This window comes from Macaca nemestrina, chromosome 6, assembly GCF_043159975.1.
Source record: "Macaca nemestrina isolate mMacNem1 chromosome 6, mMacNem.hap1, whole genome shotgun sequence".
Lineage (NCBI taxonomy): Eukaryota > Metazoa > Chordata > Mammalia > Primates > Cercopithecidae > Macaca > Macaca nemestrina.
In genome coordinates this window covers 61,016,961-61,034,923 of record NC_092130.1, presented here as the reverse complement: position 1 = coordinate 61,034,923, position 17,963 = coordinate 61,016,961, and the positions used below count along the sequence as shown (strand labels likewise).

The following is a 17,963-nucleotide window of genomic DNA, read 5'->3' as shown; positions in this document are numbered from 1 at the left end:
TGTAGTCCCAGCTACTCGGGAGGCTGAGGCAGGAGAATGGCGGGAACCCGGGAGGCGGAGCTTGCAGTGAGCCGAGATCGCGCCACCGCACTCCAGCCTGGGTGACAGAGCGAGACTCCGTCTCAAAAAAAAAAAAAAAAAAAAAAAAAAAAAAAAAAAATATGTCAAATGTGGTTCTGGGTATTTGGTAAGATTTAAGCTTATATGTGACTCAAATTCTCCCTCTTTGATGTATATCTCCAATAGCTGCCGAACATGTGTATTTTCTTAGTATTTCTTAAATTTCTACTTAACATCCTCCTTAGATGTCTATATGCTCCTTACAGAAGAGGTGGCCTTAGGTAATATAGTCCAAGATTGAAATCTGTCTTAATCATTTTCCCCTTCTATCTCCCCTAATTGCCTTGCTGTATAGTTCCTGATGACTTCTAATTATTCTTTTGTTTTCCTTCCATTAACTTAAAGGATATGTGTATCTTCTTTTTGTGTATTCATAGAAGATACCTAAAGGAGATATTGTATACATATATATAAAATAAATAAATTTAAAATAATTTTTAAATATTATATAGATATATACCCTGTAATATATACAGGGAAATGTGATATACAGGAAAATTACCCATTTAGTAATCGTTTCACCAATTTGTTTTCTATCTTTCTGTGCTATGTCTGTCTTCTCTGAATTCTTCTGGATAGTATCTTTGTTGTTCTGCGTCCTTCACTTCATTTCCCTCTTAGACACCATTGAGCAATGACTGGTTAAGGGGCTGATTCCAGATTTGCCTGCTTCAGACAGTTCTGTTGTCAAAGAAACAGTTCTGTGTGAAACAGGCAAATCTGGAGTCAGCCCCTTAGCCAGTTGTAATATCTGTGTAACGTGATATTATATATACATGTCAAATGCAAAATTATTAGCCAGGTGTGGTTGCTCACACCTGTCATCCCAGCATTTTGGGAGGCCAAGGCAGTAGGATCACTTGAGGCCAGGAGTTTGATAGCAGCCTGGGCAACATTATGAAACCCTGTCTCTACAAAAAAAAAAAAAAATTATTATCTATACCTGCATTACCTGCTCTTTCTTGAAGAAAATATTATTTAAAATATTCTGTACTATAAAAGAAACTAGTTGTTTTCTTCTTGAGTGTTTATATATAAGTACTGGTAATGAATAGTTATTCACATATATAAAGTCTACAGGTTACTGTCTATGAATATGCCTTTTTAATTTTTATTTCCCCAGATTTGCTATTTTTATATTTTTATTTATTTTTATTTTATTTTATTTTGAGACAGAGTCTCACTCTGTCGCTTGGGCTGGAGTGCAGTGGCACAACCTTGACTCACTGCAACCTCCACCTCCCAGGTTCAAGCGATTCTCCTGCCTCAGCCTCCCAAGTATCTGGGACTACAGGTGTGCACCACTACGTCCAGCTAATTTTTGTATTTTTAGTAGAGACGGGGTTTCACCATGTTGGTTGGCCAGGATGGTCTCGATCTCTTGACCTCGTGACGCACCCACCTCGGCCTCCCAAAGTGCTGGGATTACAGTTGTGAGCCACTGCGCCTGGACAATTTGCTATTTTTAATATCCTTACTAAATTTGCAGCTGAGAAATAATACCTTTGCTTTAAATTGCATTTTTTAAAATGCCATTGAGATTTTTTTTGCCATTTGTTTAGTTGGGAACTACCTGTGTTGAAAACTATGAAGGGTCTCAGATTTTACCTTAAATTAAAACTAACAGTTACCTTTCTGTTTCTGTTAGTTGCCACAGAAACAGTTCTCTTTGAGGCAGGCAGTGGATTGTTTAAACAGTCCATTTAATTGATCCATTAAACAGTTTAATGGATGCTGTTAGAAGACATACGATTCTTTGATCAGAGACAAACGACAGTTTATGTCTGACAGCAAAAGCAATAACCAGAAAATCAGCACTTTACACTGGTTCCCTGAGCCACAATTTCCAGAGAATGACGGGAAGAGGGCCAGATGATACCTACCTTACCTACACACATAGTAGGTTATATTATAGGAGAGGATCACCGAGTTTAGGGAAACCAAATCTTTTATAATAGATAGTAAGTATTCTTGCCCTTTGCTCTGGAGGGAGAGACGATAGTTATACAAACATCCTGGTAATTATACTGCAGAAAAAAGGGCAGACATGACTCACTGATAAAACATGCAGAATTTGGGAGACCTGTGGAGAATTACCACCCAATAATCTAGCTATATCATTTTTTCATTTATTTCTAAGATCTCAGTTTTTTCTTAATAGTTTGTGTTAGAATCTTACATAGCAGTAATGGTAATCCTATTTTCTCTTTGATGTCATTATCTTCCTGTTTTCTGTTTTAAAGATATGCATGCATTCGTCTGTTTGTTTGTTTGTTTATTTATTTATTTATTTATTTATTGAGACAGGGTCTCATGCCTGGTGCCCAGTGCTGTGGTGCAATGTCAGCTCACTGCAGCCTCGACCTCCTGGGCTCAAGCAATCCTTCCACCTCATTCTCCCAAGTAGCTGGGACTACAGGTGCATGCCACCATGCCCAACTAATTTTTGTATTTTTCGTAGAGACAGTGTTTTGCCATGTTGCCCAGGCTAGTCTGGAACTCCTGAGCTCAAGCTATCTGCCTGCTTCAGCCTCCTAAAGTGCTAGGATTATAGATGTGAGCCACCACACCCAGCCAAGATGTACATTTTTGATTCATAGGCATTTAAAATGTCATGTCATTTAATCTTAGCAACTTTTCATTTGTGATCTTTTTCTGGCATACTTCTCCCACTATATTTCTGCCCCCACACCTTTTTTCTGTGACCCTTTCCCACTTCTTTTTTTTTTTTTTTTCCTAAGATTGAAAAGCTTTAGGAGAAAGTTGTTTTATTTGAATAATTAATAATTATTTTTTTAGTTTGGAGTTCCTTATTGCCCTCACCTTTCTGTACCCTACAGGGCTCCTATCTTCCTCCACATTCCTGAATTTTGCAAACCTTAGAAAGATCATAGCATTCTAGCAGTCTAGAAAGACAGTACTAGGAGAGGAAATAAAATGCTGCATGTATTGCCATTTATACTGGCTTTCTATTGGATGTACTTTTCCTAGAACATAAACATATCTCCAAACTGAAGCTTATTATTTCACTAAAAGTAAGAATGCTGTATATCTTGTACTTTAGTTTTCACTGTTAGAGGTCATTACAAAACTACCATTTTCAAAAGCAGCTTATATACCTATTTTGCCTGTTTCTTTTAAAATTACTGTTTGACTTATTTTTCAGGCAAATAGAAACTGCATAGCAATCGCTTCCAGTCATGATGTTCAAGAACTGGATGTTTCTGGAATTCTGGCCACACAGATCTACACTTGGGTAGATGATGATATAGAAGTGGAAACCAAAGGGTACCTTCATACTTTGTTTTTATTTAGTAATGTTGCAGTATGAATAACTATATTTACTGAACTATCACTTTCAAAAGATTCTTTAAAGCAATTTATAGATTGTTAGCAGAGTAGAAGCTGATACACTAAATGAGGGGTGGCAAGAACTTTAAATAAGGGAATTGAGAGAAGAGTAAGTGAAGGGAACAGAAATTGTTCAGGTATGAGGTCATTGTGTGTGAGTTACGAATAAGAACTGAGGAAAATTAATTTTAAAGGGAACTATAAATTCAAATTTTAGACCTTTCAAGTGTAAATAAGAAAGAAATGATGAGTTGTTTTTATTCTAGTTGACATTCCTTTATAGATCAGAAGACTTCTTGGTTATACATGCTCGTGATGATTTAACAGCTGTTCAAGGTACAACTCCATATACACATAGCAATCCTGGCACTCCAATCAACATGCCGTGGCTTGGTAGTACACAGACTGGCAGAGGAGCATCTGTGGTATGTAAAGTTAAAAATAAGTTTGAGTTATATGTAACTTTTTTTTTCCCTTTAGGTTAATGGGTAAAGGATGATTTAAAACATTTTTCTTAATTCCTAAAGTTTTAGTAAGTCTTACATGTTGGAAATTGTAAATTTTGGTAATGAAGAATAGTATGTTTTCATTTGAAAGGGTAATAACAAATTGTTTCAAAAATATACTTTGCTTGAAAACCAAAGAGCTATATTTTAATTAAGAATTATTTGAAACATAATGGTTCAGATCAGGCTTCAGCAAGCTATTCCCCATAGATCAAATACTACCCATGACCTGTTTTTATGTAGCTAATATGCTAAGAATGGTGTATACATTTTAGTGAAATGGTATACATGTTGTTTTTTCAGTGGTTGAAAAAACAAACATAGTATTTTTTTGGCACATGAAAATTACATGAAACTTGATTTCAGTGTCTTTTTATAAATAAAGTTTTATAGGAACACAGCCATAGTCATTTGTTTCTATTTTGTCTGTGGATGCCTTCACACTACAGTGGCAGAATTGAGTATCTGCAACAGAAAGTAAATATTCATAAAGCCAAAACATTTGCTATCCAGTCCTTTATAAAAAAAGGTTTGCTAACCCCTTGTCTAGGTATCTTTTAATGGATATCAATTAACAACTATATCCATATTACCACTTTTTTAAATGCCAGGACAAATATTCTTTTTTTTTTTTTTAACAAAAACAACACAATTTTTTAAGTTAAGCAAAAAGCAATATAATGATGAACTGAAACATAATTTTTCTGTAGTGATGGAGGATCTGTTTTAACCCTGATTGCCTAGAGATGTGATTCATGTTTGTACTTCCAAGAGTTTCCTTTATTATTACTTAGGGTATAGGAACTAATGAACAGATTAGAAGAAGCAAAAAAAGGTGGTAGTTTTTCAGAATTTCATAAGTCCTGTAGAATGCTTTCCTTGACCAAAAAATACATATTTTTTTTTCATTAATTAGTATGGGTAATTGTTCAAGTAAAGGCTCAGTCATCTTTAATAATACCTTGTAAATATTTTGTACCTAATGCAGTTCCTTTATAGTTGATATTACCTTATAATTTGCAGTGTCTGTTGTAGTTGTTATTTACTCGTACTTAAACATTCTTCAGATGAAGCTTGAGATCCAGAAATGTCAAGTGGTTCAACTTAGGTCACTTTGTTAAATGTGTCTTGGTGGAGCTTGTTTTAAAGACTTCTGTTCTCCTTAGTTCAATGATTTCAAGTAGCAGTGTTTTAAGGATTAAAATGAACTTGAAAAGCAATCTAGTAATTATTCAGATGAAATGACTTGGCTCAGTAGTGGTTAAATTCTTTTTCCAGCTGACAGGTGTGTTACAATTCATTTGTAAAACTTACTGATATTATAATCTTTTAAAGGAGAACTCAAGGGGAATATGCCAAAGAAGTGAATAGGACTAATAGGCACTTTTTGAACTCCAGCTTCAGAGATTACAATATAGTTTTTCCTGTAACATCTTTCTTGCTGGTCTCTTCCTCCTCCTGTTCTTTACACAGCAGCAGCCAGTTACTGTTTTCTAAAACATCGAGATTGTCACTCACTTTCTAAAAAATTTCAGATTTCCCAATACAACTTTTAAATAACATTAATATGGCCCTGCAGAATTTAACCTTCTGCCATCTCACCTCCCTATATTCTACATCTGATTCTCTTTGCTGTAGTTACACTGGCTTCTTTCTGTCTCTTGAACGTATTAAGCTCATGGTCATGTCAGGAGCCCTTGCCTTCCCTTCTGCTTAAAATGCTGCATCCCTCTGTTTTACCATTCACATCTCAACTCAAATCCCCCCAGATTTCCCTGGCTTCCCTAATTAAGGCATTTGCTCCTACCCACTCTACCCCAACTCAACTTATATTTTATCATCTTTATCATCCCTAGCACTTACCAGTTATTGAAATTATGCATTATTTAGTTGTCTTTTTTTTTTTTTTGAGGTGGAGTCTCGCTCTTTTGCCCAGTCTCTAGTGCAGTGGCGCAATCTTGGCTCATTGCAACCTCCACCCCCTAGGTTCAAGCAGTTCTCCTGCCTCACCCTCCCTAGTAGCTGGGATTACAGACATGCACTACCATGCCCAGCTAATTTTTGTATTTTTAGTAGAGATTAGGTTTTGCCATGTTGGCTAGGCTGATCTTGAACTCCTGGCCTCAAGTGATGCACCCGCCTTGGCCTCCCAAAATGCTGGGATTACAGGCATGAGCCACCGTGCCCTGCCTTAAGTTGTCTTTTTTATATGCCCTGGAATCTAAGCTGTTTGAGAACTTGGATTCTGCCTGCCTTGCAGATTGATGATTTCTAACTAGAATGGTATCGGACATATAGTAGGTGTTCAGAAAAATGTGTTTATACTCCAAAGCTTTGTAATACAGAAATCTACCCTAGGCATAACACTAAGGATTGAATTTTCTTCCTACCTAAATCTTAGAAGGTCATCTTTTTATTTTGAATATAATTGTGATTTGTTAACATAAGGGTTGGGATTGCCTCACTCTACCCTCAACAGAAAGACACCAGTAGAATAAGGTTGTTCTTTTTTACGTGGATCTTCTAAAATAATGATTTTACATATTCTACATACGCTTTCAGAAACTCTTTTAAACCTGTGTTTGTGTATTTTTTTACTCATGGTTCTCCTGTGAATATTAAAAAAGAAGACAAAAGCAAGATAGGAACCTTCAAGAATTTCTTTAAGAAGAACATGGGATTTAAATATGAAGTTTACTAACCAGAAGTCATATGCAGCAGGTTTTTATTTTTTCTAGAGAATTGATAAAATATTTTCTTAATCCTTTCAGTTTATCAAATGATAAAAATTAATAGCAAAAAAACAAAAACAAAAACATTATGACTAGCTTCTGCTATTTTGGAGTATAACTGCATCCATATATGTGTTTCAGTTTTTTTATCCCTCACCTTTTCTCTGGCCTAGTCTCTGTCCTCCCTACCAACTCCCCACCTTCTCCACAACTTTAGACTAATTGAACCATTTAAAATCCAAAAGAATAACAATAACAAAATCTACCTGAGACTGATGCTACAAACTTAAGATAACATATATTTGTAGTTATGATGCTATATAAATAGGAAATGTTCTATAAAGTTTTCCTTTAATTTTATGTATTTGTTTTACTCTTATTTGACAGGCTAAATTATTCAAAGCATAACTTTAAAATGAATAAATACATAGTTCCAAACTATCAGTTTTTAAATTTATTTAATTTTATCTTCTTTTATTTTCACATGCTTCTGTCTTTTAAACTTATACTATTCAGGATTATTACTGAATAATAAATTTAATGGGATCAGAAAAGAATTGACAAGAAAGGAGGGAAGACTAAATTCTTGAGAGGAATTTCTCTTTAGATCTTAGTCAGTAATGCCCAAAATATATGTACAAATATAAGAGCTGCACTATTAAATCTCTGTTATCATGTTTAGTATTTTCAGCACCTATAATGATCGTTATGAACTCACGTAAAAATAACTACATGAATGTTATTTGAATTTCCTGTCACAATTTACATGTTTAATCCTTTTTATTGTGGCTGTAAAATAATTTTTCTATTTTACCAGATGATTAAGAAAGCCATTAATAATGTTAGAAGAATGACTTCTCATCCAACTCTTCCTTACTGTAAGTTGAATAATAATTAGCAATTGTCCTTTCTTATTCTTAAATCTATTTTTGGTAATTTTATTATAAGAAATGTATGGGAACCTTTTTGTTTTAATTGAAAGCATTTATTAGACTTTTTTTCTAGAGAATATTTGCCAGTAAATAGAATCTTGATTTCAAAACTGGGTAAAAATAGAAAAAGATATTTCCCTAAAAGAGAAGACTGATTTAATGAAGTAAATTTTTTGGTGTTTTGACTACCAATCAAAATTTGCGACTACCAATACACAAAATTTGTGTATTTCTAAGTTAACACATTTTATCTTTGAACATTTCTGGATTTCTTTGATCATGCTAAATTATAGTGAATAATTATTTTAATAATAGAACCACTGCCAACCTTTATTACATAAGCCACAACCATACCTCGATTATTTATTACCTCATTATACTCAGTTTGTATTTTATTACTTTTTTTTCAGTTTGTCTTTTATGAGACACATTAATAGTAAACATAGGAAGTTATTATTAGTAAGTTTTTATATTCTGAGGCAGAATATATTTGTTTTCAGTTAATCTTCCTAGGAATCTCAAAAGTTTCTCTTCCTTCAGCCAAGAACTTAATTAATGGGGAATTTATTGGAGGTATTGATTCTGGGGGGTTGGAATCAATACTCATTGGTGTGTGAGTATTCCAATTTTTAACATTTTTTTTTAAGTTATGCCCTTCATCAAGTTGTCCTACATAGTAACAAGAATAGTGCTTGTTAATTAATGAGTATTCATGTCCCCCCAGTTTAATAGCCTATTAAAAACTTTAGAAACTTTTGTCTTGGGAGATATTCTGATAAAATGCTGTTAACAAAATCAGTATTCTTTTCTGCTTCATTTATGATAAATGCTCAAATGATCTATTATCAAAGTTGTATACTCTGTACAAAAAAAAGGCTCAAGAGAACCATATATGTAAAATGAAGAGAATAACATCTGTTACTTATGCTAGAGGTATAAAATAATATAAAAAATTTGTCTGTTTTCAGTATGTCAAATTTATTCATCACTAGAAGTGTGTATTTTTTACCCACAAGTTTAACGTAAAGTGAGAACTGAAAAACAGTCATGAAGCCTGTAGTATTAAGGAGTCAAAATGTGTTTTATATATAAAATTTAAATAATATTACTCCACATCAAGAAATACTTGATACTGCTTAAAACTACCCTATTCTAAGCAGTCTGGTTTGGAAGTTTTCTGAGATACTGAAGGGACCTCATTTTTCTCTCAATCCCATACCATGTGTCCTGGCAGGTGTACATACCCTATACCTCAAGCCCATAAACTTTAAAGTGTCCACCCTCGAAGCTTCAAAGGTTCAATGGACCTATTGTCAGAGGTGTTAGACAGCATCAGTTACTGCTGTTGCTGTCTTGAGAGATAAGTACTTTCTCTGTTTAGAGAACTGCTATAACTAGCAGATAAGACACCTGAAAAATTAAAAGCTAATTTAATTACTGGATTTTTTTTCCAGTATATCTTTTCATGTCACAAACAAGTCCCACAGATAATAATTTAGTTTGATAAGAAACACTTTTCGTGTTGTGAAAATGTTATGAGACAGGATTTTTTTTTAAATATTAGTCTGAAGTTCAGATACCTCAGGATAGCTGTTTTCTTTCCTTGGAACAGATCTTTTGAAAAATCCTTAAACAACTTTTTAGAAGTTAGCCTAGTACATTTATAATTTTCTGAGTAGAAAACACACTGTTTCTTTATACTGTCATGTACACTTCTGATACCAGATGTGGTTGGCTTTTGTCCACCCCAAACCATTCTCCACCTCTCCAAGTACTGGCTGGGTGCCTTGTAATTTGGTTTAATTATGACACAGTCTGCCTGGAGTCAGAATCATATCCTACAGGTTAAGGGCTCAGTCCCACAAAACTGCTCCTTATTTCAGACACCAATTGCAGGTTATCAGTTGTCACCTACACATCTGACATACTGGCTATAAATCAGAGTGCCCACCGCCCCCTCCTTGGGTTGGATTAATTTGTTACACTGAATCACAGAACTCAGGAGAAACACTTTACTTACATTTATCAGCTTATTATAAAAGATAATCATAAAAGAAACAGATGAAAAGTACATAGAATGAGGTCTGTAAGACTCCTAAGCAGAGGAGCTTCTGTCCCCTTGGAGTTGGGGTGCGCTACAAACCTGGCACGTGGATGTGTTCACCAGCCAAGAAACTCATAAAATCTCCTTGTTCAAGAGTTTTTGTAGAACTTAATCTCCAGCTCCTTTTCCCGCCCTTTTCTGGAGGTTGGCGAGTGGCACTGAAATTTTCAATGCTTTACGCTATCTGTGGGACCCCATCTAAGTCACTGCATTAGCGTAAATTCAGGTGCTATTCTATGGATTTTAGTAGCTGTATGCCAGGATCCAGGGACAAAGACCAAATATATATTTTATGTCACACTGGATCATTTTTTCCCCTTCTAAAATGTTTAATGTGTTTTCCCTTTTTAATAAGTATTTGTTGAAATCATACTACATGATAGGTTCTATATAAGCCTAGCTGAGTAAAAGTGAAGTCTGCTCTGCTGAAACATTAATAAGGAATCTCAGATAAGACTTTTAAAAACCTCTGGAGGCTCGGAAGCCAAGCCAAGGACTTGCCATTTGATTTCACCTGCAATCCTATAGATTTGGGCGATTTCCTCTTTTCTTGAGGTCCTCAGAAAATCCTGGGATTCCCTTGTCTGCCAGGAAGTGATAGTCCTTACTCTTCTGTAAGGCAACCATGTAAGGGACTATATGTGTACAGTACCAGGTCAGTTTTTCCGGCTTTTTGGGTTTTTTTTCAAGGTGCTTTATTTGCTCTGTCAGCCTTTGGTTCCTTAAAACTTTCTGGGTCATATCTGATATTGTGCATAGTCTCCAATATGATGTATGAGTCAAAGCCTTGGTAATATGACTGATATTTTCAATTATGTCCTGCTATAAGAAGGACAGGTTCTTCTTGCTTTTACTCCTGGCAAGCTGTAAAGAACAGATTCTTATTGAACTTACGCAAATAACTATATTGCCATGAAAATAAAAATACTCACTAATAGCTTCCAAATTCTGGAGGGATCGGGTAGGGAGAAAAAGTAATTGTTTTATCTTTGTTCATGAAGGCATACTTTGCCAAATTGCCATAAACTATTGAATAACATAAGAGAAAATAAAGTTTTTCTTAAATCTGGAAAACAAAATATTAAAGAACTAGCAAGGTTTCAAAACCACAATTCTTAAAAAACCATAATTTTTCTTCAATAAGTTACTAGCCTCTCATACTTAATTCTTGTTCAGCTTGATCTTGGTTAGCAGTTTAATGAATTTATAAGTTTTCTCCCTTAGAGTTCTGGAAGTTCTTACACTGTCCAGTGATAGAATCTAAACGTTATCAGAAACCAGTACCTTTCAGAGTCTTTTCTATGAATCTCCTTGAAGACAGAGCACTTTAGGATTATAGTTACTTGCAAACACTTTCAGTGAAGATCAGGTGAAACAATAGCCATCTGTCAGTGACAAAAGACTTAACATGGCCATAGCTAAAGATCAGTTCATTATCATAATGCACAATAGACAAGTAAATTTGATTGCTTCTGTGGCATACAATATTTTAACAGAATAACTGAAAGTATGGCTAATAACATTACACCAGAATATATCAGATTTTTAGAAACTTCATACAATTTCTGGAATACTCATCTAATATCATATACCCATACAAATATAAGAAGGTATCACCTTTATTTGACAATGTTTCCCATGCAATTTAACATATCAATTAAGCCTAATTAGTTTTAACAAAGCCTAATTATTATAACATTTTTCTTTTTAGAGGGAGAGAGAACAAATTTTTTTGAGATATTCCAAGGGCCCTTTGGAAACTCGCAAAGTTAGAGTGAGGTCAAAAGTACTTCATTTATAATGTATTTTTGGGAAATTTGTCAAAAATACCAAACGGTTTAAAACACTTGATTATAATAAGATTTTTGTGGAAAAATATTTAACCAGAGTGATAATTTAAATACTTCAAAGGCAAACACAGAAAGTTACATTGTTGTAGAAAAAATCCTTAGCTATTTTAATGTTGTAGGAAAAAACCTTAGTGATTTTAATATTGAAATATAGCTAATTTAATAATAATGTTAATATTAACATTAAGCCTTAGGTAATCAAAGACCTAAAAAGACATGAAGCACAGGAAATTATCTTGATGAAACAAAATCTCTGCTGGGCGCGGTGGCTCATGCCTGTAATCCCAGCTCTCAGGGAGGCAGAGGTGGGAGGATAGCTTGAGTCCAGGAGTTTGAGACCTGCCTGGGCAATATAGGGAGACCCCGTTCTCCACAATAAAGAGGAAAAAAAAAAAGACAAAGAAACAAAATCTCGATTTTGTAGTCAGATTACTTAAAAGGTAAAAATAATAATATTAACATTAGGTCTTAGGTGATCAAAGACCTAAAAAGACATGAAGCACAGAAAATCATCTTGATAAAATCTCGATTTTGTAGTCAGCTTGCTTAAAAGGTAAAGGAAAACTTTTCACAATCTCTTATCAAGAGAAAACCAATACTCCAGTAAAACTTTGTGCCAATGTACTTCTGATATTAAGACTCATCATTCTTTTAATAACATATATAAATACATATTAGCCAGCTTGGCCATACATAACATTATTTTTCCAAATTCCTCTTACACAAACCTTCTATAGCATTCTTGTATCCGTACATATTTTGTTCTGTACTCTTCCTCTTTCCCAGTATGGAACAGTCTGCTTTGGTACAAAAATTATTCTTTTTCCCATAAGAAAAACATCCTTCACACCTCATAGCTTCACATTCCAAAAACATCCTACTTTCCTGACATACAAAATTATTTATTTCAGTAGTTTTCATTACATATATTGATTAGAATTCTTAACTGTTAGTGATGTTAGTTTCTAGTGAAAACTAGGTAATAAGCAGTTGTGCAGTGTCAGTCACACCAGCATTCTATAGACTAGCAGATCTATACTCTTTCATAATTTACAGAAGCATGTTCTTTTTCATAGTATAGTTTTTCAGTGTGTCACAGGACATGTTTACTAACAGACCCAAATATCTTTATTCTTCTGTAATAAGAAGCCAAAAGTAGATAAACTTATGTTTAGCAATTAATGTTTTAGTATTTTATGTAATTTGGAAGTTATCTAGATATTCAATTAATATCTATCATTTAATTTAACTTAATGAAATACTTAGGGTATAAGTTGTCAAAGGGATTTGGAAAACTGTTTTGAAGTAGACATAACACCAGACAAGGCCAGCCATCAAGTTAGTTATTATTTATTTTTTACTAACAAATTTTGTAACAAAGATAACATGAGTGTATTTGACTAGTAAGCATAAGTAAAATAAAAGGTGTATATCACATTATATTTAGTGCTGGTAACTCTAAGGATATGCCTGCTTTAATTAAACCAACAAACTTAAATTAGCTTTCTTTTTACCAAAGATTATCTGACATCAGATGGACTTGAAAAACATTTGGGTCTGTTTCTATCTTTCTAAAAGTTTAAGGAATACTTAATTTATATAAGTGCTTATTTTTCTTTAAGCCCATTATATATAATTATTAAAAATTTTGACAATACCATCTGGTAATAGAAAAATATCACATATATTTAACATATATGTAGTCATACACAAACATACAGGCAGAAGCAGATTCTATAGTTTTCATTCTAAATTTTAGTGATCTGCCAGATACAAAATATCAAACTCAGTAGTTTATAAAAAGGATATTTGGGCCGGGCACAGTGGCTCACGCCTGTAATCCCAGCACTTTGGGAGGCCAAGGCGGGCAGATCACAAGGTTGGGAGTTTGAGACCAGCCTAGCTAACATGGTAAAACCTCATCTGTACTAAAAATACAAAAAATTAGCTAGGCGTGGTGGCATGCACCTATAGTCCCATCTACTCAGGAGGCTGAGGCAGGAGAATCGCTTTAACCCAGGAGGCGGAGGTTGTAGTGAGCCAAGATCGCACCATTGCACTCCAGCCTGGGCAGCAGAACAAGACTCTGTCTCAAAAATAGATAAATAATAAATAAATAAATAAAAAGGATATCTGGATCCAAATTGTGTTCCTGAAAATGGGACAAGATTACCCACCCAGATTGCTAAAACTTTACTAGTATTTGTGGAAGAAGACTTTTAAGATTTCTCATTTGTCTTTTGTGAATACTCTTCTAGAGAGACAATTTGCAGTTCATTTAGTCTTCTAGTAGCCTCTGCATACCAATAAAAAATGCCTCCCAGTTTGTGAAGCATTAGAGATTCCCTTTTATTTAGTGCTTCCTGTAGATGGACAATTTTGTATAAGTTAAAAACTTCCCTGTTGTGGTCACCATAATTCTAAACTGTCTTTGGTAAATATACTCATTTCTCTAGGAAAGCACAGGTTCTGGGTCCATAATGTTTATACATAAAATTAGCTGGAGTTCCAGTTGGAGGAGTTCTTGAATTCCTTAAATTCAGAAGAACCCATGATTTTTTGTCCTTCTAAAATCTTATCTACCTGAGGCCTCTTACTGGACCCAATCCAGTCAGGTTCAGTCTGACTTCCAGAGCCGATCTGGATGAAAAATGCTTAAAGGGTAAAAGTTGCAGGTTTCAGCTCAAGTGGCAACCTTCAAATGCACAATGAGAAACAGTAAGCACAAGGGACCTACCGGGAGGTACCTGTGCCCTGGTTACTTGTTGCTCCTGGAGGTCATCATCAGAGGTCTCCTTCCTGTTCCTCTGCTGAGAACTCTTAAAACATAGGCACATTAAAAATGTAATGAGTTTATTTGAGCATTCAGCTCAAATTCATGAATTGGGCAACACCAGACCAGAAGCGATCAAGGTTTCACCGAGGTGGCATGAGGGGAAAACTTTTATATAGTGTTCAAGGAAGCAAAACAAAGACAATATTTGATTGGTTAAAGTGGAACGTCCTTAGTTAGAAGTTAGTTGGGGGTTTCTAATTGATAAGCGTCTAGTTAGAAGTTAGTTGGTGGTTTTTGATTGGTTAAGCTTAAGCTTCATTCTACTGTTTACATTGAACTGAGTTTTGATTTGCTCATATAGGCACACAAGGCCCTGGACCTGTCTTAGCCTAATAGCCTCCCAATTAATTTCTTTTTTTTATTTTATTTTTTTAAAGAGACTGGGTCTCATTATGTTGCCCAGGCAGAAGTTTTATGGCTACTTACAGCACAATCAAGGAACACTACAGCTTTGAACTCCTGGGCTCAAGTGATTCTTCTGCCTCAGTCACCTGAGTAGGACTATAGGTGTGTGCCACCAAACCCAGCTCTTAATTTTTTAACATCATAAAATAATAATAGAAAAGTTCAGTGATTTTTTTTTTTTTTTTTTTTTTTTTAGTACAGCTACGCTAATTTATTTTTCTGATTAAGCTATGCAAGCGCATTGGGGGAAAGGGAGTAGAGCCAGTCAAATACCTAGTCTCAAAAAACTCTATCTACCCTCCTACCGCTGCCCAATGGTAAAACATTTCAAACCCATCGAAGTTCATTTATTTTAAATATTTGATAAGGAATGAGGGAAACTTGACTGATATGTGACTAGCAAGTGCTAGATGTTTTATATAAATGTAATTTTTTACTACCTCCATACCACATTAATATTGATAATTATACTCTATAAATTGAGTGGTATATGATAGGCATATTTCTGAGTGATCTCATTTACTACTCACAACTGTCCAGTGACTTATATATCATTAGTCCCTTTTTACAGGAAGGAAATAGTCTCAGAGAGATTAAGTAAATATCCTAGTATAACACAAATAATAAATGGCAAAGTGAAGAATTAATAGTCATTAGCTTATTCGTATTTATCAGTGAAACAAGAAGTCAGGTGCAGTGACACATTCCTATAAATCCCAGCCTCTTAGAGGCTGAAGTGGAAGGATCACTTGAGGCCAGGAGTTAAAGACCAGCCTGGGCAACATTGCAAGACCCTGTCTCTAAAAAAAAAAAAAAAATTAACTACAAAATTAAAAAATAAACATAATACATATTTGAGATACTAGGCCAATCAGGATAGCTTAGAACTGATTTTTTTCTTTAGCATGGCATTTAAAACCTTCTTTAATCTGATTTTTTTCAAAGAAAAATATATACACATTTAAACATTAATAGTATGATAAGGATTGGTTCTACCTAAGAATTTGTTATAATGAGTAATATATAATTCATTATAAAAAATAAAAGGCTATTAAGACATCACTGAGATAACTTTAAAGGGAAATAAAATTTATAGAGTTATGATCTAAATGCTCCTATTGTATTTGAGGATGTGTTCTTAGTCAAAGGAAAATGTATTGTATAACTATTTTTATGATGAAGAGTATTCAACTGAAATTTCATACAAAGGTAAATTTATATAAATTGACTGATTTATTTCCTAGATGTTTCTTTCATAAAGATTTTCACATTGGATTAAGAAATAACTTTTCCCAAAGATGCTTGAAATAAATATGCAATCTTTGCCCTCTTGTAATGCAGATCTGACAGGCGCTCAAGATGGAAGTGTAAGAATGTTTGAATGGGGCCATTCTCAAGAGATAACCTGTTTTCGATCTGGTGGCAATTCAAGAGTTACAAGAATGAGATTTAACTATCAGGGAAATAAGGTATTATATAAAAATGTAAATGGTAAAAATAATTTATTATGTTGGAGGTTTATAAATATCACTAGTTTGGGTTTCTGAAAAGAACAGCTCAGTGGGTAGTAGTAAAGTATTCATCTAAATAGATTTTTTTTAATTCTTCTCAAAGAACACTTCGCTTGTTCTTCATGGAAGTATGTTATGTAGGTGTCCATTAAAACTCATTTAAGTGATTCTTAATGACCAAACGATTATCAATTCACCTTATATTACACACTTTTTATTATTAAATGCTCCTACTCTCTTTATCCCTTGGAACCTACTCAACATGTGATCCAGCAGCAAGTAACATCTAGAGCTTATTGTAAATGCATATTATTATTCCTTCTCCAGATGTACTGAATCACTATCTGCATTTTAACCTGATATTGTTGTGATTGTACAAATATTAAAGTTTTTTAAGAGGAAGGGGTACTGCTCCAGAACAGAACATCAGCAAACTACATCCTAGCCACCTGTTTTATAAATAAAGTTTTATTAGACCACAGTTACCCCCATTCATTATTTTTCTTTGGCTACTTCCTACTACAACAGCATACATAGTTCAGGAGGACAAAGATCTTATAGCCAGCAAAATAAAATATTATATGGCCACCTAAGAAAAAGTTTGCCAGCCCTGCTCTAGAGCATCCTTTACTGTCTTCACTTCTCATAATCCTACTTTGTTCAAACTGCCCCCCGCTTTTGACGTTAGACAGCAATCTTTTATTGAACAGTACTCCTTGTGAAGCAGGGCTAATTCAGAGGCAGTGCACCCACAACCAGCCCAAACTGCCTCTTTTTGCTCCTAATATCTTATTAGGCCTCTACAAAATGATTAAAGGGTAAATCAATCTTCTTTTTGTTTTCAGGGCCATGCTTCACCAAAAATTACTCTCACAGACTCTAACTGATAGTTTACCTTGCCTTTTCTTTCCCCTCAGTCTCCCAACCTTAAAATTCTCACATGTTCCTTTTATCATTGTATGCTGCAGCCTTTTTTGTCTACCATGTTTATCACATGACTGTATTTTCATTTCACAAAAGTCAATATAGTTTTATGTAGTTGTGAAAGAAAATTTTGAGAGCTTGTTTCTTAATACCAGTTAGCAACGTTCTTATCTTCTTAATGGGAAATTAAGGGAACTTAGTACAGAAGCCTTTACAATTCTACTGTACTTTCAATTGTATTCTGTATCAGTATGCTTTTTGTGGTCATGCATTTCCACTTTGGTTGTCAGTTTTATATTGCTCCTAACTAATCTCTATACCTGAACCCTTATCTCTCTAATGCATCTTGCCAACATATTATATAACCAAAAACATAGTTACATGATTACAATATAGATGAGATCACATTATTATTTTTTTCAAGAACCCTTTAAGGCTCCTCATGTCAAATTCTTTAACAAGTATTTAAGACCTTCTATAATGTGACTTTATTTTTCACCTTTAACATTCACTACAGCCTTCTGCATAGGCCATTTTAAGGCACAAAAAACTGCTTGTCTTTGCCTGCCCAGGTATCTTTGACAGGCAGCCAACTTACTATTCATTCACCTTAGCCTTGATGAAGTCTAATAGCACAACCCCTAAGCATGCTATCTCTTCTAGTAGGGAAGCCTCTTAAGGTAAATGGAAGA

The 17,963-nt window shown here is 34.3% G+C and overlaps 1 protein-coding gene across 8 annotated transcripts in view; it reads left to right on the top strand.

Annotated features, from left to right (window-relative positions):
• LOC105500026 (Dmx like 1) overlaps positions 1 to 17,963 on the top strand; it is a 175,787-nt gene that overhangs the window by 143,910 nt on the left and 13,914 nt on the right. For all 8 annotated transcript variants that reach the window (XM_024787129.2, XM_011772923.3, XM_071098562.1 and 5 more), the window contains 4 exons: positions 3,287 to 3,408; positions 3,755 to 3,896; positions 7,527 to 7,587; positions 16,178 to 16,305. In XM_024787129.2, coding sequence (XP_024642897.2) covers positions 3,287 to 3,408; positions 3,755 to 3,896; positions 7,527 to 7,587; positions 16,178 to 16,305 — 453 coding nt within the window. The remainder of the gene's footprint in view (positions 1 to 3,286; positions 3,409 to 3,754; positions 3,897 to 7,526; positions 7,588 to 16,177; positions 16,306 to 17,963) is intronic.